Genomic DNA, 27,990 nt, shown 5'->3' on the forward strand with positions numbered 1-27,990 from the left:
TAAAGCTCAATATTTTTTTATTGGATAGACCTTGGGTTCGAACCCAGGACTCACTCCTGCTTGGTGATAAGGGATTATAATCTATCACATATCCACAACTCGCATTAAAAAAGCGCCAAAATTCCTCAAAACGAGATGCCTTAGATTTAGCCTTAGATTACCATTGAAACATTTACAGACTTTATACTTTTTAATTACTATATACTTATTTAAGTGACGACCCAATGTATTTAACACGTGGATTTTATCTATCTCATACGTATAATGGAATGTAATCGGAGCACCGACTAGTTTCACACGTGCAAATGATGTTCATAGTAAGCCTTTAATCACAAACACTTTGTCCTATGCGACTTTATGTTACACTTAATAAATGAAACGGAACAAATTTTCCTTCTAAATTGCTTTAATCAACATTTTTTGGGCAATGTCTGATAGAATAGAGACTAAAGGATTAGATGATAAGTAACAGCCTGTAAATGTCCCACTGCTGGGCTAAGGCATCCTCTCCCTTTTTGAGGAGAAGGTTTGGAGCTTATTCCACCACGCTGCTCCAATGCGGGTTGGTGGAATACACATGTGGCAGAATTTCGATGAAATTAGACACATGCATATTTCCTCATGATGTTTTCCTTCACCGAAAAGCACGAGATGAATTATAAATAGAAATTAAGCACATGAAAATTCAGAGGTGCTTACCCGGGTTTGAACCCACGTTCATTGGTTAAGATTCACCCGTTCTTACTACTGGGCCATCTCGACTTTTTAATGATAATGATGATAATATTTTTTAAATAGTTAATAGTTACGAATCATTTCGAAAACGAAGTCGAGTTTTTTATACAAAACATCTTGTAATAGTCAATTGTTAATTTAAAGATTCAATACACGAACATGAGATATAACAATGAAAACGCAAATCTCTCATTGCTATTCTTCTAAATGGTCCATAAAGCATTAACGGCTAACGAACGTAAGTTCACTAGCGAACAATAGCTGGGCCGCGTTAAAGAAAAAGTGCCCGGCGTCCGGTAGGTCAAGGCGTCTGGTTTTGGTTACGTAACATCTGAATCGCGATGAAACACTAGATACTAGGCTTAAATAGGTTTATATTAATACCATGTTTCTCTGAAGTACATATAATATTTATAAAAAAAATTCTTACCTAAATAGTAACTCCGTTTAATGTTGTACGTTTTCCTTAAAAACTGAATCGATTTTGATAAATTGTTATATATATATATGACATTTGCTTGTATGAATAAAATCTGGTCATTATAAGGTCAAAATATAATTTAATAAATTCACGTAAATGAATACAGCATTGATGTGAATTTTGATACACATTTAACTGTTATTAGGTTTGCATAATTCAATGGAAAACAGTAATTGGGTCTATTGTCTGTATTTTGTATTTTTAATGTCAACATATTTTGTATCATGCTATTGTTTTCCTTAAAAAAATAAATAACGATTATTATTATTGAAGACAGCTGGTTCGGGAACAAAACTTTACGAAGTAGAAGTTACTAGTTCTAAAAATGTTTTTCTAAGGCGGAAACGACCCCACGTGCAAAAATAGGTTAACTGTCCCAGATTAATAAACAGTCGTTAAAAACCTCTTTAAATTTGACAAAGAAACATTTACTAAGATAACGAGCCGGTTGGCGTGGTTGGTTACTTGCCTTTCACGCCGAAGGTGAGTTCGATTCCCACTCAGGACAGACATTTGTGTGCATGAACATGTCTGTTTGTCCTTAGTCTGGGTGTAATTATCTATATAAGTATGTATTTACAAAAGAAAAGTAGTGTATGTAGTATATCAGTTGTCTGGTTTCTATAGTACAAGCTCTGCTTAATTTGGGATCAGATGGCCGTGTGTGAATAATGTCCCAGGATATTATTATTATTATTTAATTTGCAATGACTGCATAGTTATATACTCATAAGCATTTCAAAATATCAATACATAAAGATGAATAATATACAGCCGTAGACCAAAATAAAATTTCTCAATTTAAACGTAGATTTATTGAGATCATAATATAGCAAAATTATAAATGAAATCTGCTTAATAACAAGCCAGATTTGACAGAAATTACACCCAATAAGTACAGATTATGCGTTATTGGTCCTCTTGCTAAATTACAACTTATTCCTTTTAAATTACGGTCTATATTTCGATGTATATTGCAAATCACACTTGATTGAATTTAAATGAAATACTGTAAAGGCAGTTCGGGGTATAATAGGGAATTTAATACAATTATTTTAAAAAAATAAAGATTTTCTAGTTCTTTTGTTTGGTAAAAAAATATAAAGTAAGCGATCATATTCGATAAATTAATTTTGAATAGGAATTTCTCAAATATTAATAACGATCATAGACAGCCACTTAGCGAGCACTAGTTAAAAGTAATTAATTAATCTTCTTGCTTTAATTAACATGAAGTAACAATACATTAAGTTTACGTCAAGGGCAAGTGTATCGTGATTCGTGTAATATTATTTATTTTAAAATATACATATCTATTAAAGCGTATTTCAGCGTACTATTTTAATGATCTTGACCTTCACATTCTTATTATTATTATTATTTATATATTTTATTTTATTTATATGGAAACATTGCTTAAAATATTATAATTAATATTAAATACTAAATATTAGTATCCTTAGCTGACCTGCAATCTACACATCTTGAAATATTTTTAACCAATCAAGTGTTTCAAAATCATGAAATAAAATCGAAACGAACGTCGTTTTGAACACTATAAATCTTTAGAAAAACTTTCAAAAAACGTATACAATTAGCGAGTTCATAGATAATAACATGAGCGATCTTATTGAAAATTGTATATAAACTGAGACAAAATTTATTTTTAGGACATTCGAGGTTTTTTTTATATTTCTCGAGTCGGTAGTAGTCTTTTACTTCGAACTATCAACAACGCTTGTACTTCTACGTTAAATGAAATAATTTGAATTTTAAAACATCGTAATACATCTGCAAGTGTCTTTAGCTTATTTATGAAACTAGATACAAAATAAACAAAATGATCAATACTTTTTTTAATTTCAATAAAGAAAAAAAAAATATGTTAGTATATGCACGTGCATATTTGTGCCCATTTTTTGTCAAGACATAGCAAGTGGCCGAGTCTAGAAATCGAGGCCCTTATCCACGTAGCTACACCACTGACGCCAGTGTGTATCGCTAAATCAAGGTTTGCTTGTCCCGTGGCATTTGACACTCGAGTCCCTTATTTGTAAACAATACTTGAGCGTTCACGATCACATCCGGGTCGAACGGTCAACTGTCAAAAATAGCAAATTACACACATGTTCTTTAAAATTAATTGCTTCAACGAATCTTCCTTATTTTAAGATCTCTAGTTAAAGTCTCTCTAAATCTCGTCTGGAAACCATGACCGAGGCTCGCGGAATAGATATGACTCACCGTCCAGAGGTCAGTTTAATTATTTTAATATTGTCTAGCCGGTTTTGTCTTAGGATTCACCAGAAAAAAAGTAATACTTCACAAATTCACGAGTTCACAAATTAAACTCTATAAATAAATTTATCTTACCGTTATTTTTGGAATAGCTGAGTAATTGCTTTAAAGATCATTTTAATTTAAGAAAATTGTTAATCTTTCATTTCTTTTTATTCTTCTAGAAAATGCTATTGTTTATATTATTATACCAAGATTCTCGTCAACTCAAATAAATAAATAACTTAAATAAAAAACTCAGTAATGTATTTATTACTCGCGGGTTTCTATTCTTACCTCTTCAAAATCAAGGCCATGGTGATTATTTTTTAAATAAACTCGAATCTAATCGAAGACATAATACATCGTGGAAGGAAAACATCGTGAGGAAACCTTCATGTGTCTAATTTCATTGAAATTCTGCGACATGTGTATTCCATCAATTCGCATAGGAGCGTGGTGGAATAAGCTCCAAGCCTTCTCCTCAAAAGTTAAAGAGAGGCCTTAGCCCAGCAGTGGGACATTAACAGGCTGTTACTGTACTGTACTTTTAACTTCTGATTGACTTGACCGAATATCTCACTCACGGAATATATGCTTTGAGATAGAGATTTTTCTTAGTTATATTATAATCCAATATATGAAATCTACAAATCAAATCCAATTATCTACAAATTATATATCAATGGTACAAAATGACTCATAAATATGAGTCAGAACGGCTAAGTGCCAAAAAATTAAATAACAAAATCAAGAAGCGATAGCGCCTAGAGTTAATTTCCACTCATTTTCGAACATATTTGATCAATTTAAGTTCTTGTAAAACAGAATGGAATGCAACGCAATGGAATGCGTTTGAAATTAAAGAGTAGAGATAACGTGAGACGACGAAATCCTTTGTCCTCGTGGGACTGTAGTATCTTCCCAGTCTGTAATTACACAGACTAGTCAACACAACAATGCGAGGATATATTTGTTATATACATTGATACATAGCCTGGTAAACGTAGAGCTTTTTATCAGGAATATTATTAATCGCTTAAAAATATGCCAGAATAGCTCGACGGTATAGGCTCTCCAGTATCCATACGACTACAGGTTCAAAAGTTATAAATGTGTGTTAGTAATTGATAAAAGGCATAGTCAGATTCCCAGGTTTGGTCTGATGCTTTAAGTTAGCAAACATAGCAAAATGTCAACTCAATGTGAATATGAGAAACGCAATACCCCAAAATGTACTTACAATTAGCATCAAAAAATCTAACAAAAATTAAGATAAGTAACGACAATTCGTTTAGATTCTGCATATCGCAGTGTGCCAAGGTCGGTCCAAGTGGGCCAGTGTTTTGCCACAGGTTGGCCAATCGCAAATGCTACGTTTTATACTAAAACACCGGTTTGCAACATTTCCGAGTTCCGTTCTTGAATTGGGGAAACTGTTTTTTTTTTTTCGTTTTTATAATTTATATCATTAAATAACGCAAAAATACTTAAAATATTCACGTGTTATTATTAAACATTTCGATTTCTAATATTACATTCAGTAATTTCGGAGCAAAAAAACAAAACAAAAAAAACTTCTTATTCGAACTGGTACTTACAGACACTCTCATTAGACATCGTCATTTATAAGATTAAATAAATTTACCACCGGTTCAGAATGTAGATTCTATTCAGAAGAACTGGCTAGAAACTCAATGTTAACACTTTTATATACCATTTGTATACCATGCAGCGAACACCCAATGCCGAAGGAAGAATGAATGAATGAATAAATGAATGAAACTTCGCGAAGACGGAATCTTTATGTTACAAGTTTTTTTTTTACTTCTCGGGTTTATACAAAGTGTGTCACTGTTTCTATCAAAACAAACAACATTATTGTGGATATCCGTTGTCGTAAATATACTGTGATGTATGTATTTTAATTTTAACTTTCTTAAAAACATCCAAAGTGGAGTGTCAATCTTTCAGATTGTCAATAGCTCAGTTCTTTTTTGATTATATACATATATTAAATGCAGTTACCTAATCTAGATATAACATATATTTTTTTATTATATATTACCACTTATACAAGTTTCGTCATAATTCATATACATAAGCCTCTGGGTAACGTCATCAGCCGCTCACTACGTCACACCGTCGCGTCATTTACTATATAAATGTACTGTTGTGGTCTCTTTAAAACGCTAATGTCGGCATATTGACGTCGTAGGCCACGTTCAAACGCTATGGGTCGCTTCTCTTGTAATTTCGAACCAGTGCATCGTAAACGTTAGTATACAACGTCAGTACAAAATGTTTATCGAGTATTGTGACCGAGGTGTCGTTCGCTGTGTAGTTCCGATGAAATCGGGCGTTACGTATCGCATTTAATAGTACACCGTATAAATAAATAATCATCCTTCCTCCGTGATGAATTTGACATTATTTAGTTCAAAGTCAACGCAAAATCAAAACGAATCTTACCGAAGTTTACCTATTCTATAACACAACGATGCACATTTCGGGCGAACTCGTTTCGGAATAGAATTGGGAACGTATCGTAACCGTTATATATTAGTAAAATTGGTACACGAATCGATAACGAACTCGGGAGCCATTTAAACAAAACATGAACAAATCATATTGCTCGCCAGTTCCCTATGTATGTGCGACGCTTTGGCGTCAAAGTGCAGTCTTGAGCTGTGACACAACGCGTGTCGTAATGAGACTTTCGTTATCTTCAAAAACGTCTTTGCCTCTTTATCGATCTTTGATGATAGTGGACTTTGAATAATGTCAGTTTAACGGTTTTCCGTCGTCATACGAATTATTTTTGTTATATCAGTTTATAATGATTTACATGTTTTATTTGTGTAATTCTTCCTTCTTTGTATTTGTATACCTTTCCTTTTAATTCAATTAAAATCTCAAGTTAAAAAAACGTTCGTTTCCGATTCTATTTCGATCAACTTCGACTAAATCGCAACTGAATCGGTATGTTAGGAAAATAGGAAAACTAAACGGTAACGTTTACGTTTCGATTCGATTGCGATAATGCCAATGGCAATTTATGTAGTAAATAGTTACGAGTAATAAATAACTAAATACTAAGCATCCGATAAAGATTTCGCAATTTTTTTTCCCTAAAGCAATTTAGGGAATAATGTAAAGGAGCGGAACGAGACTGGTGAAAATAAAGTAATAACGCAATAAAACATCAAAGAAAATTAACAAAGGGAGCAACAAGAATGAATTTAAAAACAAAGACCACTTACCTAGAATGAGATGTAACTTGGCATCGGTTTGAAAAGCGTAGTGAAGGGTCACGAGGAACGGACACACCCTCACAGCTTCTAGGACCTAGCGATAAAAATAACTCATTTGTACTTGAGAGATTCCCAAACAATACGTCACGATAACGCACGAGAAAACAAAAGAATTTTTTTGCAATTTGCTGTTCGAACATTGAAGTAAATTTGATAAAAAAAGATGCCATAACAAAACATATTTTAAAATGTGATAAATTAGAGGAACCATGGTTAGCAACTACCTGGTTGGTAGTTATGCTGGTATGTAACATCGCATTTTGTCCAAATGTCAATCAACGTACAGACATTACATGAATAATTTTATTTAAACTATTAACACAAGACTGACCACAAGATGATACACTATACTGGCTTATAGTATCACAGAGATTAGGTGCTCAAGTTAAACTTAATTAAAAAAAAAAACTAAAACTTAAAGGAAAATTCATGTCGTTATATTAATTTGTCGAAATCAGTCACATATCACGTGATCAAAATGGGAACAAGACAGGTACATGTGCATTAATACGTTTATAAAAACAATGGAAAATTACGTATTGTAAAAAGATATTATATGGATGTTAAGAGATAGAGATGAATGGAATCGAAAAAATACTTCGCAGACTATAAATAAATGGGACTCCTATTGACCAGCGATTATTTACGAATATCGAATAACTCACCTGTCTCTCTGTCCGTGTGTGTTCCGCCGTCTTTAGTTTCTGTACAATAGAAGCCTTCTTGAGCACCTTCATAGCGTACAACTTCCCTTCGTCGACGCCACATCTTTTTCTAACTAGAAACACTTTGCCGTAAGCTGAAAAAAGGAAAAATAGAAGATTAGCACATTTTGGACAATCTAATGGACTAACTTATGGTAAATGATCACTCCTGCGAAATATATATGATATATATGTGGATTATTCTTATTGTCTTTGCAAGCCTTTATACATGCTCATTGATTAGAGCTTGTTCTAGGGTAAGATAGGAATTATTATTAGGGAATTAAATCTCCCTTCTAATAAATAAGCAGATTGGCATTATATATGGAAGTCACCGTAAGATTAAAGTAACCCCGAGATATGTGCCGTTTACCTTTGCTCAATCAAACAAACCCTTTATGATGCAACGTAATGAAATACATTGCAACTTATAAATGTACATGTTTTTCAATATGGCTTCGACAGTCAGCCATCAGAAGATTAACTTACAAATCTAATGAAGAACTTCTCAACGTTAAGTTTATAGTTTGTAACATATAAACAAACGTTGAAATTTGGATTATTATGTTATATAATAATTCAAATCAAAATATACATTATTCAAATAGGCTCTTGAGAGCACTTTTGAGTCAAATTAAATTTAAAAAGCCATCACTGGTTAGGACTATATATTCTACCGAGAAGAACCGGCAAGAAACTCAGTAGTTACTCAACTAATGCCCGGCAAGCGAGCCGCGTTTAAACAATCTACGTGCCCAAATTTATAGCTATTGCCGTGATGATCAAAGTATTCTTTGATGTGCCATAGCACCATATAACGGCGAGTTAAATATATAGTAATATTTGTACTTGATTTATTATTTTCCGAAGTATTTGCCGAATTTTACTGTGACCGGTCAAATGGCGTCGTAGTCTAAAAATCACAATCAGTTATACCAACAGCAATTTTCGTAACGCCGTGATACCGACGAAATAAGCTGAGTGGTCAACCATTTGCATCATCACACTTGTACAGATTTATTTATTATTTAATTATATGTATATATTTTAATTTTCATAAATTAAAATATAATCTGGTTCATGTGTAACTCAGTAGGATATAATTAAAGCTACCTATATATCTATTTATCTATGTATATGTAATTTTGATATATAAAATGGACATGATGAGCATTAACTGTTAATGCATTGAATTAGAAAATTAATAAATAACCAAATTATCACAGGGACGCATGAAACAAACGAGTTTTAAGAAAACGGGACGCTAACTAGTAATTAGTGAATCATTGAGCAGCTGTTACAACAAGTAACCGGATACGTCCGGTTGGAACCGGCACCGGTTAGGTGACAATTGTTTTTTTTTTTAAAGATGGACAGTGCCTACCTGGTGTTGAAACTTCATTTCTGTAATTTTTTGTGTTATCTCAATATATGCTTATTTATAATAGCTGTATATAAAAATATAATTATTAAAATTTACTTATACAAGTATATTATTTTACGTGGTTAAAATCGCGTGGTACATTTTAAACATAATTTTTTATACGATTTATTTGAAAGCATTACAAGAAATACTAATAAAATGTAAGGGTACAAAATATTACGATCATAATGAAATTATAAATTAATTCAACAGAAATTATATGAGGTTTTTTTAGTAATATAGAATCATATTAGTTTGTGGTAATGCCCGAGTTAGTGGTAGAGTAGGCGCGTGTATGCGAATGCGATGGCTGTTTTTCGTTTAACTCTATATATCGTTAATTTTTGCGAAGCAATTGAAAATCAAATGGGTAATAACGCTGATATAATTTATAGTAAGATAATACACCGTAACAGCCTGTGAATGTCCCACTGCTGGGCTAAAGGCCTCCTCTCCTCTTTTTAAGGAGAAGGTTTGGAGCTTATTCCACCACGCTGCTCCAATGCGGGTTGGTAGAAATACACACACGTATACAATTTAAATAACGAATTTTCGTTTAAAAACACTCGAGACAACATTAAAAATCTTATGTACGTTGATCTTGAACATCAATAACAGAACACGACCTAGTTGATGAATGCATCCTAGGCCGGTCGTTCAACTTCATCCCAAAAATAAAGACGCCAAAAAATATACCTACTTCGCGTGTAGGCGAGCTTACTTCAGAAGATTTCCTATAGACTTGACAATTTTCTATATAAATTTTTTAAATCATTAAAATATTTCTGCAATTGATTTTATTTTTAACATAGTATTATTTGATATATATATATATATATATATAACAATCACCATTATGGAATTTATTCTGGGGGTCTGTAAGACTGTTTCGTGGGTACCAGTGGTACCTACTCACCAGTTACACTACCGGCAAATTGTTCCGGTTTGGATCGTCAGTTATAAAAAAAATGAGATATGACGTCATAGATCCCGTAATATGTGGTTTATATTTACAACAGAGACAGTGTCTATGTTCAAAGGTAACTGCTATCTAGTCACTAATTTGTTCGCCCACCTTTATACTTAAAAACCTATATTTGATTCGCAATCCCGATCACATATTTAATTTACTGTAATTTTTTTTATATATAATAATATTTTCCAGACCGATTTCGGCCACGGCAGCCAATCTCAACAGAGAGATTAGCAAACTGCGCAGGACATATTATAGTAAACAAGTGTGTGCGCAAACACAGGCTCCCTCTCTATTCCCTAACTCTTATAATCTGATGGGACGGCAACCCAACACGGCCGTAAAGAGTACCATTTCGTATTGCAATAATCATCATCTTACAATTAAATGGAAGAAGTTTTGTTTAATATATTTTATTTTAATTACAAATGAATTAAGATGCCTGCTTCGATTTGCTCTGGTGTTTTCATTAGAATTTTAAGTAATTAAGTAATTGATCGCGCGTTTCAAATCACCTAACAACAACATTATCTTAATAGCTTATAGACTATACTTGCTTATTTACTAATGAAGGGCATTTAACATGATAACGCAAAGTAGTAGCAAGGCGGTATATTTCATACATGTTATTGTTATAAAGACGAACACAATACCACATTCATTTGTTTTTAGATCAGAATAACGTATTAAACTTATGCCCGAACCTAGATTATTTCTAACTCTAAGGGATTATTCGTTAACTTGCATTATCCACACGAGCCAAGCTGGCACTGTGATTAGAACCCGCGTAGTTTAATCGAGGATTGCGGGTTCATGTCCGGTTTAGTACCACTGTATTTTCGGCCGATCGGCCGAAGACATCGTGAGGATTCTTGCATGTGTCGGATAAAATTATAGTCCAAATATGTATTGGAGCAGCGTGGTGAAGTAAGGTCGAAACCCTCGCTCCTACTTTACAGGAGATCTTTGTCCAACATTGGAACATTTAACACTCATCAATAAACTCATTGGTATCAAATTATTTTATTATCATACGAATGAAATTTATTTGTAAAATTTCAAATCGATACAACAACTATTCTTCAACTAGAAGTAAATACAAATCGAGTTCCTAGATTTATTTACATAAATAATTACCTAATTAAACAGAAGACGCTACTAAATGACTTGATTGATCTTACAAGTACATTTGTATCGTCATGCTTATATCGAAAATTATTGTAAACTATCACCGATGAATTACCAAAATGTGTGAAATAACTCTCATTCTTGTCAATTTTGTTCCGGATATTGGATATATTCTTCAATAAAATAATGTAGTGAATCATTCCGTATTACAATAATTATTATCATATACAAACACTTCAAATATTGTGAAATGTTGAGTCAATTTCATTTCTCGTACCATGTATTACGCGTGGTAATTCGACTTATTTACCTAATTCATTTAAGTAGATCATTGGCAACATACTGAATTAAATTATAAAAGCATGTAAGATAATTTTTGATGTTTAAATAAATACGTATATAAAATAAATATAAACTTTAAATAAGCATGCTCTCAAAAACACATCGTCATTTTACAAGATCATTAACTGCGCTGTTGGGTAAAGGCCGCACTCGTGTTCAATATAAGTGGTATATATAGGCTTGGAGTTTATTCCGTGAAGCCGCTCTTGTGCGACTTTATGGATATACGTATAATTGACGGAATTTAAACCGATACGTAAGTATCTTTGATGTTTTGTTGCATCGTCGAGCACGAGGCGAATTATAAACACGATAATCTTACTGGCCCGGATTCAATCTTGAGTATGATTGCACTACGGCAATTAACTAAATATGTATATATGTAAACAAATATAAGAAGTCGATTTTATCCTACTTCTAATAGGCATCGTGACCATTTAAAACTTTATACCTACATTTAATATGAATAACAACACGACGCTTTGGTACCATCGTATTGTTGCTTGTTAATTCTCTGCTACTACCGAAGACTTCGTCTCTTCTTGAGAAGGTTTAACCCAATCGGGATGGAAACAAAACGAGAAACAAGAATTTCAAACGCATCATTTTTTTTGTCGCAAAGTTTTCCTTCATCGCCGAGCACGATGAATTATAAACACAAATTACGCTTACTGTAATTTATTTAAACATCCTTATTTCAATCTGCGATCTTTAGTTAAGATCAACGTGTAGCGCAGCAATTGCACGATACAATATATAAATAACTAGTATTCGCCCGCGGGTTTGGGGGAGAGGGTATTAGGTAAAAAAGTAGCCTATGTCTGTCCTTGGAGTTCAAACTTACTTCATTCGAATGTTATCAAAATCGGTTCAGTGGTTTAGCTTTGGAAACAGTAACAGACACACAGAGTTACTTTCGCATTTATAATATTAGTTTTATATGAAACAAGTAAATAAACGATAGTTAGGCAGCCGATATAACATTATCAAACATCGCATTACAAATGCCGCCGGCTTGCAAATTGCCTTATTAACACCGGCTCGGAGAAAGGCACGGACGAAGGTCACGATGCGATTCAGAATAACTCTCGTTTCGAGAATTACGCAGAAGTTTTGTTTTCATATATTTCTATCGTTCGAGAAATTATGAAAATGAAAATATCAAAGATTTTATTTGATATTTAATAACTAATAAATAAATTCAACGCTTGAAGCATGTTTAGCTTGAAAATGATACATTTCTTTAAATGAATTTAATATAAATTTTACCTTTAACTAAAACACATATTAACATTCTATCTAAAATATAAAATACAAAAGTCTTTTCACGTCAAAACCACTCCACAAATCACCACTAAATTGTTTGTATATACGTTGTCAGATGTATAGAAAAGGACATATGGTACCTAATATTACAAGTATTACCCCCCCCAATACATGCAAGTTTACTTACTAATAATTAAAAATATACACATCAAAACACAATGATGCTTGCTCAGGTTTGAACCCGGAAACATAGATTGGTACTCACGTGTTCTAACTATTGGGTCGTAATTTTTACAACCGCGAAATATATTAAAACATAACACTTCGCTGTACAATTGGTAACTTGGTACTTCTACGTTTATTTACTAGGATTAAAGTACAAAGTCGCATTAGTAATCATTACGTTTCACATATTATGTTGATTACAATACGAGTTTATTGAACTCGCGGAAAACTCATCTATACGTATGTATATATTTACGACCCGCAACGGTCGCGAAGACATATATAACGATTATACACAATCGTGTTTGTGAATTTTTTTTATTGTTTTTACTGACGAATGTGATTAGCTTTATTTTAATTAAATATTAATATATTTTATTCGTACCTTCGCTTATGAATTCGTTCGGTTAAATATTTCATTCATCATTAAGATAATGGCACGGCTTTGTGTGAGCCCGTCTGGGTAGGTATTCACATATTCTACCGCCAAACAGCAATACTTAGTACTGTTGTGTTCCGGTAGGTCCGGTTTGCAGCCGGGTCATAAGAACCCCGTTGGGGAAGAAGCCCACAGTGGACGGTCGCCCAAACCAAAAAAAAGAAGGGGAAAAGGAAGGTCCGTAAAAACCCGTTCATCCCTCCTCCCGAGACTTGGGCTTTATTGGCTTAATTTGTGAAGGAAAACATCGTGAGGAAACCCACATGTGTCTAATTTCACTGAAATTCTGCCATCCCATTCCACCAACCCGCATTGGAGCAACGGTGGTGGAATAAGCTCAAAAAGGGAGAGGAGGTCTTAGCCCAGCAGATGGACATAGGCTGTTACTGTTTATATTAGTAGTAAGTGTAGAAATCTTAGGATAGTCGAAAGGATTATAAAGTCCTGTAGACATATAAAATCATTCATAAGAATTGAATCGGTAGGTACGTCCGATAACTCTACAACATCAATATTATATTGATATTTTATTGTAAAATAACATATGTGGACAGCTCAGTGATAGGATAAGGATAAGGTGTCACTCACTTGGCCTTTCAAATAATGAAAATATTTAAATAATTTGTATGCAGTTTAAAGTTGAACTATTCTGATATAATAACCGATCGTAATCGTTCGACTTAAATACTGCATAGACATATATCTATACCTTGCAATATATAATTTATCAATGACTTATTTCAATACAATCATGTCACGTGACATTCAGACGTATGTATAATGTATATGTATATATAAAAACTGATAAAATGCTAATAGATCGTTTTCGGGTCGTTGACACATTGAAACAATAGCTAGTGGAAACATTGTTGAAAATGAAACTAACTTATTACATACATGCTCCTTGTTAAGAAAATCAATATTACACAACCTCTAGGTCTAACTCTGATCTTTAATTAATTTAAAGTTGTATAATATTTTTTTTTATAAAAATAGAATTTAAATTAAAAATAGTTATTCATCCTGTCAGTCCGTTCGTGTGTACACGTATTATCAAAATGATTTATATTAAATGTTTTCCATGTTGAGTTTTAAATATGACAATATTATTTCGTCACAGGGAGAAGAAATACCTCGAGTAGGTAACAATGCACCTCTCAAGGCCACCTTAAATACATTAACATATCAAAGCTGCGTACTGACTGCTTCAGTAAATATATACAAAGATGTTTCACTACTGTGTTATCGTTGGACGTATATAAACAAATATATGTATGTTTCAACGGTGACATTCTTTTGTACATAATCTCTAAACAAATATATAAAACAAGTATTGGCATCTCATCTCAGTGATGTTAATTAGGACTTTGAATATTAAGCCGTTAACATACTTTAAATGAATTAACCACCGCCAAAGATATTTGCACTGCAAGAAATATTGATCATCATTTACATCTTAAATGCGCCACAAACCTTGTGACGTAAGATGTTTATGCTCCTCGTGCCTGTAGTTACACTGGCTCAATCGCTCTTCAAACTGGAACGCAACAATACTACTTACTACTGTTTGCCGGTAGAATAATATCTACTGGTGGTAGGGCTTTGTGCAAGCTCGTCTGGGTAGGTACCACCCACTCATCAGATATTCTACCGCAAAACAGCAATACTTGATATTGTTGTGTTCCGGTTTGAAGGGTGAGTGAGCCAGTGTAATTACAGGCACAAGGGACATAAAATCTTAGTTCCCAAGGTTGGTGGCGCATTGGCTATAAGCGATGGTTGACATTTCTTACAATGCCAATGTCTACGAGCGTTTGGTGACCACTTACCATAAGGTGGCCCATATGCTCGTCCACCTTCCTATTCTATAAAAAAAAAAAAAAATGTGACGCGACACCAGACCACCACAACATCACCATGATAATATTTCCTAAACATATGTATATTTTATGATTTCGAAATACATAACCGTTCATACAGTAAAACCTAACAACATTTGACATATTATTTATCAATGTATAAAACAAATTACATCACTTGAACGTTAAATTTATAAATTTTACGGTTAATTATATAATCAATACTAAGAATGTTACTGAGCCGTAACAAAATCAATATATCATACAAAAAAGATGGCATACAGTGCTTATTTCCATTCCAGCGTATAAGCAAGAGTATGGAGAAACAATAGGACCGTATTGTAATATAAACCTATCTTCGTAGCCTATAGCTTGGTCTGTCAAAACTCACAGATAATGAACTGAAATAAACTCAATATTCATAAGGTCATATTTTCGTACGACCGCGAACTCGTGTCCTCTCTTGAATGTCACACTTTCGACAAGGCTTATTTGATTATATTTTAAATTTTTATCATGTCTCCTCGTCGGGTCGGCAAGCTGTTTTCCTGGAGATCAATTTATATGAAAATCACAGTATAAGTTTCTATATGAAAAATGAATTATATATTCGATGACCTTTAAACCGCTCTTTCTGTAATCACGATTACAAATGACATATTCAACCAATCCACAGGTCCGAAAGAAAAGACTTAACCAATCAGAAAAAGTAAAAAACTATCTAAGAGTTAAGTGTCCAACAAAAAGATCGTCTCGTAACAAGTCAGACGACCAAAGTGTTTGAACGAAACGTAGTTCAAACATTGATTAACACAGCCGAGTTTTGCAATGGAAGCGAGTATTGAACCGTGTCTTTGTAGTGTATTCATTCAACTCGATGAAAACGAGAGTGTGATGACTTCTACATTTAAAAGACTTTATAGGAATCAAATAATCGCTTTCTATTTGCATTAACAATTGAAAAATGTTTTATCCAAAAAACCAAGACTAACTATGACTACCCATTGAGAATCTGATTCTGAGTATAATACGACTCTCGGAATATTCAAGTTAACGGACGGCTATCCATATTTCTACTACATCACAAAACACAATACTATGAAAATTCATTGATTAAACTCTTTCATATTTCATACTATTTCATCTTTATTCCATTAATTTGATGTTCAGTTTTTCTCTTCCATAAATTTCTATCTCTAGTCTTAGTCTAGTCTTAGACGATATGCTCAGTTAACTTCTTGCACTTGTCATGAAAGGAATTAAAATAGATTAAACTGACCATTTTTCCAGATATCTGAAAAGACCAACTGAATGCGGAAGACGGCGCTCTAGGTGTTTTGGCAAATTTCGACCAATCTGTAATCCACAGCTGGATATATGGATATGGAGATAGACCCATGGTTGGCGATTGATAATGATGAAATTGAAAACTTCATAATTGAATCGTATATAAAAAAATAAATCGTGAACTCATAAGATAACCCCGTTCGTAACAGGTTACTCTGAGTCGTACACGGCTTTAAGAATGTTGAACTCGGCGTATTTCAGAGTTACGACCCTTCGAACCCTAGCGTTTGGCCGTTACGTCCTTGACCTTTGGGTCATAGGCTCGAACCGAGATAGTGAAAATATTTTAAAGCTCCGTCTCGTGAATACTTTTACACCGACCTTCCCACATTAAATGGTAACACTTAAACATGACCTTTCGCAATTGATACCTCCTTAACCTTACATTAGGTGAACTCTCGATTTAATTAAAAATAATAGTTTCTTCATATGTAAGCTACTACTATAAACTCCAAAGTGTGTTAGTTTATTACGCTATCATATCTTAACTACTCCAGCATCATGAAATTTTAAAAAAGTACACAGGGTTACCTAACACCTATATATTCCATATTTAATACATAAATGCTAATAACACAAGTAAAGTTATGTTACTTATAAGTCGAGTAATAAATTAGCATTACACGTTGCTTATATTATCAAAATTTATTGATCAGACTAAATCGAACAAGAAATTAAGTCTTAATTTAAATTCAAAAATCCAGTCTGCAGAAGTCTGGATTGCTCGCGTATAAATACAATTACACTTGCCAGAATACCTTTCGCGAAACGCCATTATTAATTTTAACAGTCCCACTACGTCGTTAAATGTGTATAATTCTCGGAAGGATCATTTATTCGGACAAAAACAGTCTGTACTGGGGACCAATTCTAATAACAAATTGTCACTATATCGCAATCGAATCGAGACGTAATTGTTGCCGTTTATCCGTTTTCCTATCTTAAATTTAGGTATCGACTATTGGCATATAAGTTAATCATAAAGTTTGGCTTTGACACAACAGTATATGTTAACATCATATCGGTTCGCTTCCGATACGATTAAATAACGAATAATCACAGTTGGATTAGAATTGAATCGGTAACGTAATGTAATCGTTATAGATTAGAAGAATTTGCCTCCTGGTCGTTGAGCGTGAAACGAAACTTGTAACCAACAAATACATGAAAAAACTATTTTAAAACTATGGGTAAGATAATAAAATCTGCATAAACCTGCCCCGTTGGTTCATTGGCTAGCTTGTACGCCTGCAGACTATTACATCAAACCGGGTTTCCTTTGAAGACCATTAATAGTCATTGACTTGATATCTCTCTGATCGTGTCAATTTATACTACAATAGAATTATAGTAAGGTAATATAGCACCTAAGTTTGCGCACACACATGTGCTTTATAATATCCAGCACAATTAACTTGTCTTAATTTAAACCATCATGGAGTATGACCATGGCTGAAATCGATCTGATGGATACCATGATCATCCTCATAGAATTTAAATAACCAACATTATTATTCTAGACAAAATGATAAACCGCCGTGATGTGTTGGCTCGCGGTTCCTAATAAGGTATAAGGTCACATATATTTATCTTCGTGTGCTAAATAGAAAAACTCATTACATTCAAAACTTAATTATTGACAATAACAGTGAAATAAAAACGAAAAAATGAGCACAAACATTGATAATCAATAAGATACTCTATACGTTTAGTTTTTAAGTTCATTTGAGTAAATTAAGAAAGTTATTTATGATCCGTATTGTCTAATATATTATATATGCCGCAGTAACTTAACAATATACCAGGCACAAACGAACAGTGTATATCACAAAAGTGCCGGCTACGGGCCAGGTGGCGCGCTTTTTTTCCCACAAAGGGCAGATGTTCCTTGGGGTTGTTTACCTCACTCGCAGTTAGGTAGAGGGCATTTTTAAATGAAACCGAAATAATTCATTACATTACATCGTATTACTAGAAATAAGTATTCATTCAAGCATATGTACTAATCTATAAATATTATATACTATGAAATAAATAATAAAATACTAAATATTTTGCAATTATTAATAATAATAACAGTCGTTTTCCTACTACTGGGCAAACAACTCCTCTTATAGAGATTTTTTTACTTTATTAGACATTGATTACTTATATACCTGCCAAGGTAATAAACATTAAGATGAAATGTATATTTCAAGCGTTTAGTCATAAGTCGATGGTATATTTTACTTAAAATAAAACGTTTATGCTCTTCCCACGACTTTACTTCAATGCGGGTTGTGGATTTATATATTCAGAAAATTGTTATTATATATTTATATTGTGGTTATATTATATTTGGTTTTATCGTAAAGATATTTTTCCGAATAATTTCAGATTTCTTACGAGACCACGTAACCTTATCGACACCTGACCTTCCTCCAACACACGTACGAAACCGCAAGCGAAAACTAGATGCAATTTTTAATATCATTAAATACCTACGTGTTAAAGGAGATTTTTTTTGTTTAGTACTAAATATCATATCACGGTTACGACAAAAAAAAACCTTGACAGATACTGAACAATTGGGTTCATTATGTCGAGAGAGTTTATCATGCGGGTGGTCCATTACTGTCAACGCTCTACGCCCCCCTAAAAATAAAATAAAATCCGTATAGTGTGAAAGGACATAACAATCAGTAAATGCCGTAGATAAAAAAAAAATCTCCAAAATTTTATTATATATAAACTATCGAAAGAGCATACGATAGAAACTTTTATTGTAGTTACTGTACATTAAATATTTTTTTAAATACACCGCAAAATACGTAACATTAGTACGTTATTGTTTTTAAATTGTAAATATATAGTAATAACATAAAATAATCCAAAATTAAAACATTAGTTCCGGAATCATATATATAACATAAACATTAATTCTGGAATTATATACCGACAAAACATATTGTTCACTATCTATACAAATATCATAAATTCGGAAGTAACTCTGTATGTCCGCCAGGATTTCATGGCTAGCACAATCGATTTTGATGAAAATTGGATATAAAGCAAGCTTGAACCCCAAGGAAGGACATAGGCTACCTTTTTATACCTAATACTTCCCTACTCCACATATTGCACCAGCGCAGCCGCGGGCGAAATCTATTGTAATATAAAAATAAAGTTTTAGCTGTTAGCTAGCTATAGCGAGCTTTAGGACACGTATTTCGAATTGAAAAGCACTGTGGTCTTGCAATTATAATTATAAGTAATGATATTTTGAGGCAGCCGTCCTTATGATAGCCGACCTTTATGATGAAGACAATACAATAGCATACTAATATTACTTTGCTTAAATGTTTTGAAAAAATTATATTTCAATATTTTTTATGTTATTAAATAGATATGGATATAGGTAAATATTGCTTTTAGACTTCGTAATCACTTCGTAAATGTTTGCAACAAATTCATCTTAATTTTCGATTGAAACACTGATAAATCAGAAGTTTATTAATAGTAATGCATACCATACAACAAATATTACATAATTGTATTATATTATATCTTTATCGAAGTGCTTATAGAAACATAACTGATTAAAAATAGTTATTTTGTAAAATGTACCTATTTGTAAAAAAACAGGTAATTTTAATTATGCTAATGTCAAGCCAAGGAGAAATTAATCATAAATATGTTTTATTAGACAAAACAACGCGTCTGACGTTCATAAATTAAAATATTATGTTAAAAAACTAAACTACCGAAAGTATTTTTATGATATTGATTTAATTATAATTCCAAGTAAATATCTCAAAAGACGAGCGAGCCTTTCATCTAAAAATATATAAAGTTGAAGGAATATATTATGTGTTATATATGTTTTCAAACTTAATGAAATAAAAAAATGTACAAATTAAGAGTCTTATTTTTAAAAATCTGCGACACACAACCAAGTATTCATTCATTTTTCATATTATTTCCTTGCATTATTATATTTCAAAACGTGTATGTATTTACGTAACTTTTATCAGGATATTATATCGATTGCGTGTAAAATTTGCAATTAACATTCAGGAAGAGTTTCTAAACTAGACCCTATAAATGCAAATGTTAAAGTTTACTTATAAATTTATGTCAAATTTGACAGTTTAATGACAGCTAACCTTATTCATGGAGCCGGATATACATTTGTTATTATCAAGTCATGATTACAAATAAGAATTTGAACATTTTGCAATTTCATGGAATTGTCTATGGACGGGATCAATGAACGGTTTGTATCAATATCGCCGTGCCGCCGTTCTACGGTTATGATTGAAGTATTCGTTGATTTTTATCATTAACAAATATATAACAGTTTTTTTATTTTTTAAACTATTTATAAGATAAAACTATAACGGTGCTAGTATGCTGATTAATTATTGTAAGATTTAATTGAATTATTAATACATATATCATTTACATAACGTAATACAAGAATAACTTAATAAATTTGACTAATATTTATTTATATCTCTTTGGTTCCGCACGCGCACATTATGTGTGATTTCATCAAATAATTAGCATCTTATTTAGTAAGCAAATCAAAGCAAATTCGCCAGTAAAAATACGTCGAAGTACCAGGTGGACATAAGGTCACGAGCGGTGTAAGGACGGGCGGGTAACGACCGGGCACCGCTACGCGCCAGTTTCGGGGGTCGACGACCCGGCGCGACGAACGCCGTCCTGGGATTGACTCTTACATACCCATAATACCCTGGTACCCCGATCGAATACCCATAATGTCCTCGTTATCTTTTTTTTATTTATAAACAAAAATAAAAAAGCCCAAAACAGTCGGGATAAAGCTTGTTTAATCAGCTGACCGGACATCCTTGTTTTTGTACTTTTAAAGTTGAATAACATTAAAATCTCGATTTCGGAAATAATCTTGTGAGAAAGACTTGAGACAAGCATGTCGTGGGAAATTAAATTCGTTTTAAAAGAGTTTTGTCCTCATTTCCCTAACAATCAATTAGACTACAATAAAATTTTTTATACTTAACTGTAAATTATGTAAAATCAAATATTAATGAACTCATTCGACACTTTTTTAAATGTCGATCTGTTTTATAAAATAATGTTACCTGTAGTAATAATCATTAAAACTGTTTAAATGGTATTAAAAAAACGGGTAAAAATTTCAAGTTGGATTTTTTTATTGAACCGAGGTCATGAACTTAATACAAAGGTAAACTCACTTGTGATATTATTAAAAAAAAATTACAAACCGAACAACCGTAAAAATCTCAAATCTATAAGGACATCAGTTGGTAAGGATATTGACCCAATACACGGCGGAAAAGAAAACAAAATTGTTGTCAACTGACGTGACGTCACAACCGGTAATCAAGTAACGGTAATTTAGTGAAGGTGGTCAACGAGTAGGAGAATATTTTAAGTAAAAACAGAACAGAGGCGTGGTAGCCATTAAAAATATTTAATACCGGTACTTCAAATGCACTTTGAATACAAAGATTGGTTGGAACGAAGCATAGAGAATAAAATTACTATTATAAGGTTGAAAGTATTAATGCAAGAAACTTTTACAATAAAGAGTTTGTTAAGTATGTTATTCATAAACTACTTACATACATTTTATAATTACGAATAGTTTTATTAATATATAATCGTATTCTTCTGGGCACCTTAATATATCGTAATCTTTTACGTACCTTAACTACTTTTGTATTCTTTTATTTGCTCGTGTTCATATTTTACACAATTATAGAACTTCCCAAAAATTGTATTTTGAAACCAATCCCGACTTAGTTCAAAGATGTTATATTCCAAATTTTAGACGGTGATTCTTTTTTGTATAAAATTTGCGTAATATACCTTCTTAGTGAGCGTCTACGTTGGTTCAGAAGTTACTACGGTAAAGTTCAAGTCAAGTCGGAAATATCATTATGAGTCAGTCAGTCAGTGGATATATGAGAAGATTCATAAACTACAATATGTATTAAAGGATAAAAAATTAGAACCTCAGACGTGAACTATTTATTTTTATTTTAATTGTCAGTATGTTAAAGGTTGTGACATAAATAGCTCTTGTTTATGTAAATGCAACAAATTTTGACAAATTGGCCGCATATGCGCAGTCATTTGAACGCGTTATCACACAAATGTTCGTTGCGCCTGGAGCATGAATCATATTATTCTTAAACAAACTTAACTACTTCTCATCATAGAATCCTGTCCAAGTACCTGCAATAGCATTTGCAGGAACACAACTGAAATTTACTTTCGATACGTTATTTCAACGTACAACGTTCTTCTAATGAATACTTTTTATATGATGACGATTTAAGAGGGATATTTTTAAAGATGTAATAAACGCATATGTAACGATACGGTTCAAAACAAAATAAACTATATTACGATAGAAATAAGGAGCAATTTTAAATCGTCGCATTATTATTATGAAGAATTTTGTACTTACGTGTCTTTATGGACTTATATTTTGGTAGCGAGAATACACGAAAGTGTTAAATATGCTACCCCTACCGCATATTATCGAAATAACAGATAGGCTCGAACTCGAGCGTAATTTATATCACTATGTATATACAAATAGTAAATATATAATTCGAATTGCCTTTAAAAAAAGTATACGTTTTTAATGTAAGATAAAGTAGTCGTAAAGATTATAATTACTCTGACGATTACAATGAATTATTTTTATAGAATCGTATGACTTACGTATGGGTGACGTAAATGAAAATACGTATTAACTAGAGAAATGAAATTATAATATGATTTATTTCAAATAACTTTGACGTAAACAGTCATTATCATACTTTAACATAGTAAATGATTATTGTCGACCTTACTTATAAACGTAAGGTGTTCAGTTAAACAGTGAATTCTCTCTTTCTACCAATATTCAATTGATATATAATAAAATAAGTTCATACTTCTGTAGGTACTTATCGGCTCACAAATTTAATAATATCCTATATATATTTAAATACAGCGTATTTGCAATAGATTCGGAATACACACAATATTTATGCATATGACAAAGGTTATATTTCTACCTTTCTATTTAAACACTGTTATCTTATCAGTGTAGCTGACTTAGGGGATTTCCCCTATTAGTAGGAAAAACAGATCGTTTTCAATAAAATATTTTTGTAAAGCACGGTAAAAATAAATATTACACATTTTAATTGGAGAATAATAAATTTTTTGACATCTGGGAATTCTTTCACAATTTAACAAACATCTGATGGAAATAGCTTTTTCTGTTTATAATTTACTATACATATTTGAGTATTTTTAATTTATAATAAATACGATATGCTGATGTACTGCTCTTTTCTTCTAAAACATTCCGATTTCATTTAAATAAATTTATGACAATAAAGTTTTATTAATTACATGATGTCAGCTTTGTTTGTTTTCAACACCATTTTTATGGAAGAAAAATTCAAACGATGGCAACACTCTATTAAGCAAACGGTATTAAACCTTAAAAAGATAAACAGTTACGTTGACACGGATATCTTTGTAAAAACTATGATTGAACAAAACCAATTAAAATAGTAAAAAAAGTTGATGTATAAAAACATAATCAAAATAAAATTACTAAATACATATAAAAATAACTCTATGCTTATAAAATCGTTATCTTGATAGTCTAGAAAGCTGAAATTTTGAAACATAAGTTTATTAAATAACATAAGCATCTATTTTTAATATTTTTTGCAAATTTCAACTTTAAGGGAGGGAATAGAAGGGTTAACATTGTTTGTAGTTCACCCGTGCGATGCAAACAAGTGACTTTCAAACCAGCTTCGTTATACCACACGTGTCTCGGGTCACGTTTACGAACTATCAATATTGATAGCAGAGTGCGTTGAATATACTAAGCGAATATTAGAAAACATTTAGGAAATTACTTAATAAGGGAATGATGTTTTCTTTTTTAATTTAATGAAATTGACTTTACAATGTACATACCTCTTGATAAGGTATGTTCATAACAAAATTTACAAAGGTCCAAATATTGCTTGCACAAGTTTTCTGTAAGTTAAAATGCCATAGAAGTTTTAGTATTATCAAGTATATTCTAAAATAAGATGAAATCTAGAAACAAAAGATCAGCTTCATTATCGAATTGATTTCGCTTATTCAACCAAAAAAAAAAACACTTATTTAACGTTCAACATTATCATACTTTCATCTTAGGCAATAAATAGGTTTTAAAAATGTCTCATCTTACGAAGAACTCCCACGGCAATAAATTGCCATTTGTTTAGAAATAAAACAATATATAAGGATTTATAAATAACATCTTGTTGTAAAAGAGCCGTACTCTAAAAATTTTAAAAATCAACTCATTAACAGCTCTTCAAACTTCCTTATCAAAAAACATTTCCTGGTAACAATTTAAAAAAATGCAACTTTATAAAAAGAATAATTAAAAGCGATATCGTACGCTGTTAAACTTTAAATGCCATACTGAATTAACTTCTCTATGGCAAATTAATCAGCGCTGGAATCGCTTGAAATGTCATGAAAACGCTTTGTTTAAAGCATTTCGATCCTTAGTGTCTGCTAGTATTACGGTTACATTCGTATGGGTACGACTAGTTCTATTACATCAGCCTAAGTAAAGAAAGTGCATTGGAAATGGTAGTGAGCGTCTAATCTGCAAATGTAAAGCATAGGCGCACTTATGATATACTAAATAAAAATGTATCCATCACAATCTACTCTTCTTAACGTTCTATTTATTAATCTAGTATTCTAAACATGACTGAATCCTATCTGAATAGTATCTTCAGATAAGGGTAAGAAAAATTGAGGAAGATTGTTTGGGATATAGCCTTTGTATACTATTAATTATATTAAAATAATGTTGATTCCAAATTTAAAATTAATAGCCATTAAATGTCCCACAGTAAGACAAATGCCTCCGCAGATTTGAACGTGCAGGTTACCTCACAGAGTTATAATTCATGATATTTATACATTTCACACAATTTCTCTTCAACTTGTTCTATGATATCAACCGTTACACAATTGACCGAATAAATGCCTCATACGTAACATTAATACTTTACACTGGCTGAACACCCTCGCAAATTATTTGCAGGCGATAACACCTCCATAACTGTTAAGTTTATTTCCTATATTTTTTAATTAAAAGCTTATGAGAGTCGAGCTTTAAATAGTTCGTTATAAGCAAAAAAGTAAAATGAAATATTATTAACGAGATTTCTTTCGTAACGGCGGTCAGAAAGTTTATGTTATGCTTGCTGGCTTCGCAAATCGGTTTTTTAATTTAAAATAGGTAGGCAGACTGGAAAATAGGCTACTTGATGGTAAGTGGTCACCACCGCATAAGTAATAAGTTTAAACTTATAATTCTAACAATTTATTTATTAGTATTACTGTAATTTTATGATACATATTATTTTTAATAATATTTTCATTTAGTTTTTCCTGTCCTTTTGGGATGGGATCAAATTTGTTATATCCCTTATGCCTGTAATCTTATACTGGCTTATTTCCGTTTCAAACCGCAACACAGGAATACAAAGTTTATTTATTGATATTTTTTCTTTAATATTACCTCACCATTAACTTGTCATATAATTATTAAAAAGAAATAATTCAGTTTAAATATTAATATAAAATAAAAACTTAATCTACAACGTGATCGTTTACTTGGTTTCACGAACAAAATTATAAAACTTTTAATTAAGCGAACGTATCAATCAAATTTTTATAACAATTCGTTAGATAGGTACAATTATTTAAATATTATATTATTGTATTTATATATTTACGTGTCAATAAAGGTCGAATATATATTAGGTATTAAAAACGTGGACGATGAAACTTATGTTTTATATCTTTATATATATATATATATATATAAGATTATTGTGTCTGTACAAATAAGAATGAAACAAAGAAAGGATTTGATAAATTTAAGAATGAAAATGTTCAATTAGGAACACATTCGATATCTAGATTTCATTAATAACTTTTGAATAAGTTACAAATAAAGTTTTATCGTATTATTAGGTTAATTTGGATTGTATTCGATATTAAAAAAAAAATTGTTAAATTCATGCCACGCCACGTGGTAATTAATTAAAGAGCTTAACGACGAACTAAGCTATGTAAGTACGTTCGAAGCCCCTTTTTATTAACAAATAAAAAAATAAACCTATCAACGCCACAGATAAAAATAAAAACTCAAAAAAAAGCCCCCATACCCCGGACATCCTCGGTAGACAACAATCACCACGTGGTGGGTCATTGACACGACATCTGCACTCGCGCAATGCTTTACATTGTAACTTAACTAGCATATTAAATAAACAGGTGTCCGAGCTTTGTATCGAGATATTTAACAGAGTTAGATTTACGATATATTTCATTAATAAAGAATACTTTAAAATTCAAAGTTTTTTCATTTTAAAATAAAATTGTATTTTAAAATACTAATGTACACTACTATACATCAAACAATTCTAGACAATTTTTTAAGTGTACCAGTCGACAAAATAACTTTATTAATTTATAAATTTATGGTATTAAAAACAAATATTTTTAAATTCAAAGATTTTTTTCTCTTTATATTAACAATTTATACAGGACGTACATATTGTTTTTTACGCAACATATATCAAACATTACTAAGCAATTTTTAAAGAATATTAAAACCAAAGCAATGGTTTTTTAGTTTTTGTTGAAATATCTTGAACTTAAAATATTACTTGAAAAAAAAATGTTAAATCATTTTCAATGTTTAAAAAAACCTTCATGGAGTGGATATTATAGACAAATCGTCTGACATTATTAGAATGCTGGTCGATCGATCACAGAATGAATATCTATTTCTTTTTCTAAAAATGTTTCAACTGTGATTATTAAATTATGCAAACTTAATCAAAAATATTACAAATGTAAAAATTTCACAAATAGAGCTTAATGTACCAGGCAAACTATAGAATAAAAAGAGATTTGCATAATTCTGATATCAAAGTTCCAAGGTGATAGCGATACATCGTTTAAATTATCACATAAATTAAATACAAGCCTACTTAAAATATAATATTGTTAAAAATTTAAAAAATATTCCAAATGTTTTATTATATATTTTTCTATAAAATTAAAACAAACTAAAACTCTAAAAAAAAAACAAACACCATCCAAATTGTTCACATTGTCATATCATCAACGGGAGTCGTACGTAAAAATCTACAAACGCCTTGATATGTTGCAGGTTCCTCAACACACTCATCACTTACTCCAAAAAGCAATCATCCTAAACACTTGCCGCCTCAATCGCAAGTGCGTTACGACTTCAACCATCTCATCTGCTTATACGATCACGCACTACACTACGCTTGGCTATGGCCCGTGACTTCAGGTTTTGTTACCTCATAGCAAAGAAAATGTAAAATAACAATATAATAATAATAATAACTCAC

At 31.8% G+C, this 27,990-nt stretch overlaps 1 protein-coding gene across 2 annotated transcripts in view; it reads right to left on the minus strand.

Moving 5' to 3' along the window:
* LOC126778428 (ribosomal protein S6 kinase alpha-5-like) overlaps positions 1-27,990 on the minus strand; it is a 104,822-nt gene that overhangs the window by 54,083 nt on the left and 22,749 nt on the right. For both annotated transcript variants that reach the window (XM_050501942.1, XM_050501944.1), the window contains exons 3-4: positions 7,473-7,606; positions 6,757-6,841 (exon numbers count right to left, since the gene is read on the minus strand). In XM_050501942.1, the coding sequence (XP_050357899.1) occupies positions 6,757-6,841; positions 7,473-7,606 (219 nt within the window). The remainder of the gene's footprint in view (positions 1-6,756; positions 6,842-7,472; positions 7,607-27,990) is intronic.

The sequence above is a fragment of the Nymphalis io genome, chromosome 26 (assembly GCF_905147045.1).
Source record: "Nymphalis io chromosome 26, ilAglIoxx1.1, whole genome shotgun sequence".
In the NCBI taxonomy this organism is placed as follows: Eukaryota; Metazoa; Arthropoda; class Insecta; order Lepidoptera; family Nymphalidae; genus Nymphalis; species Nymphalis io.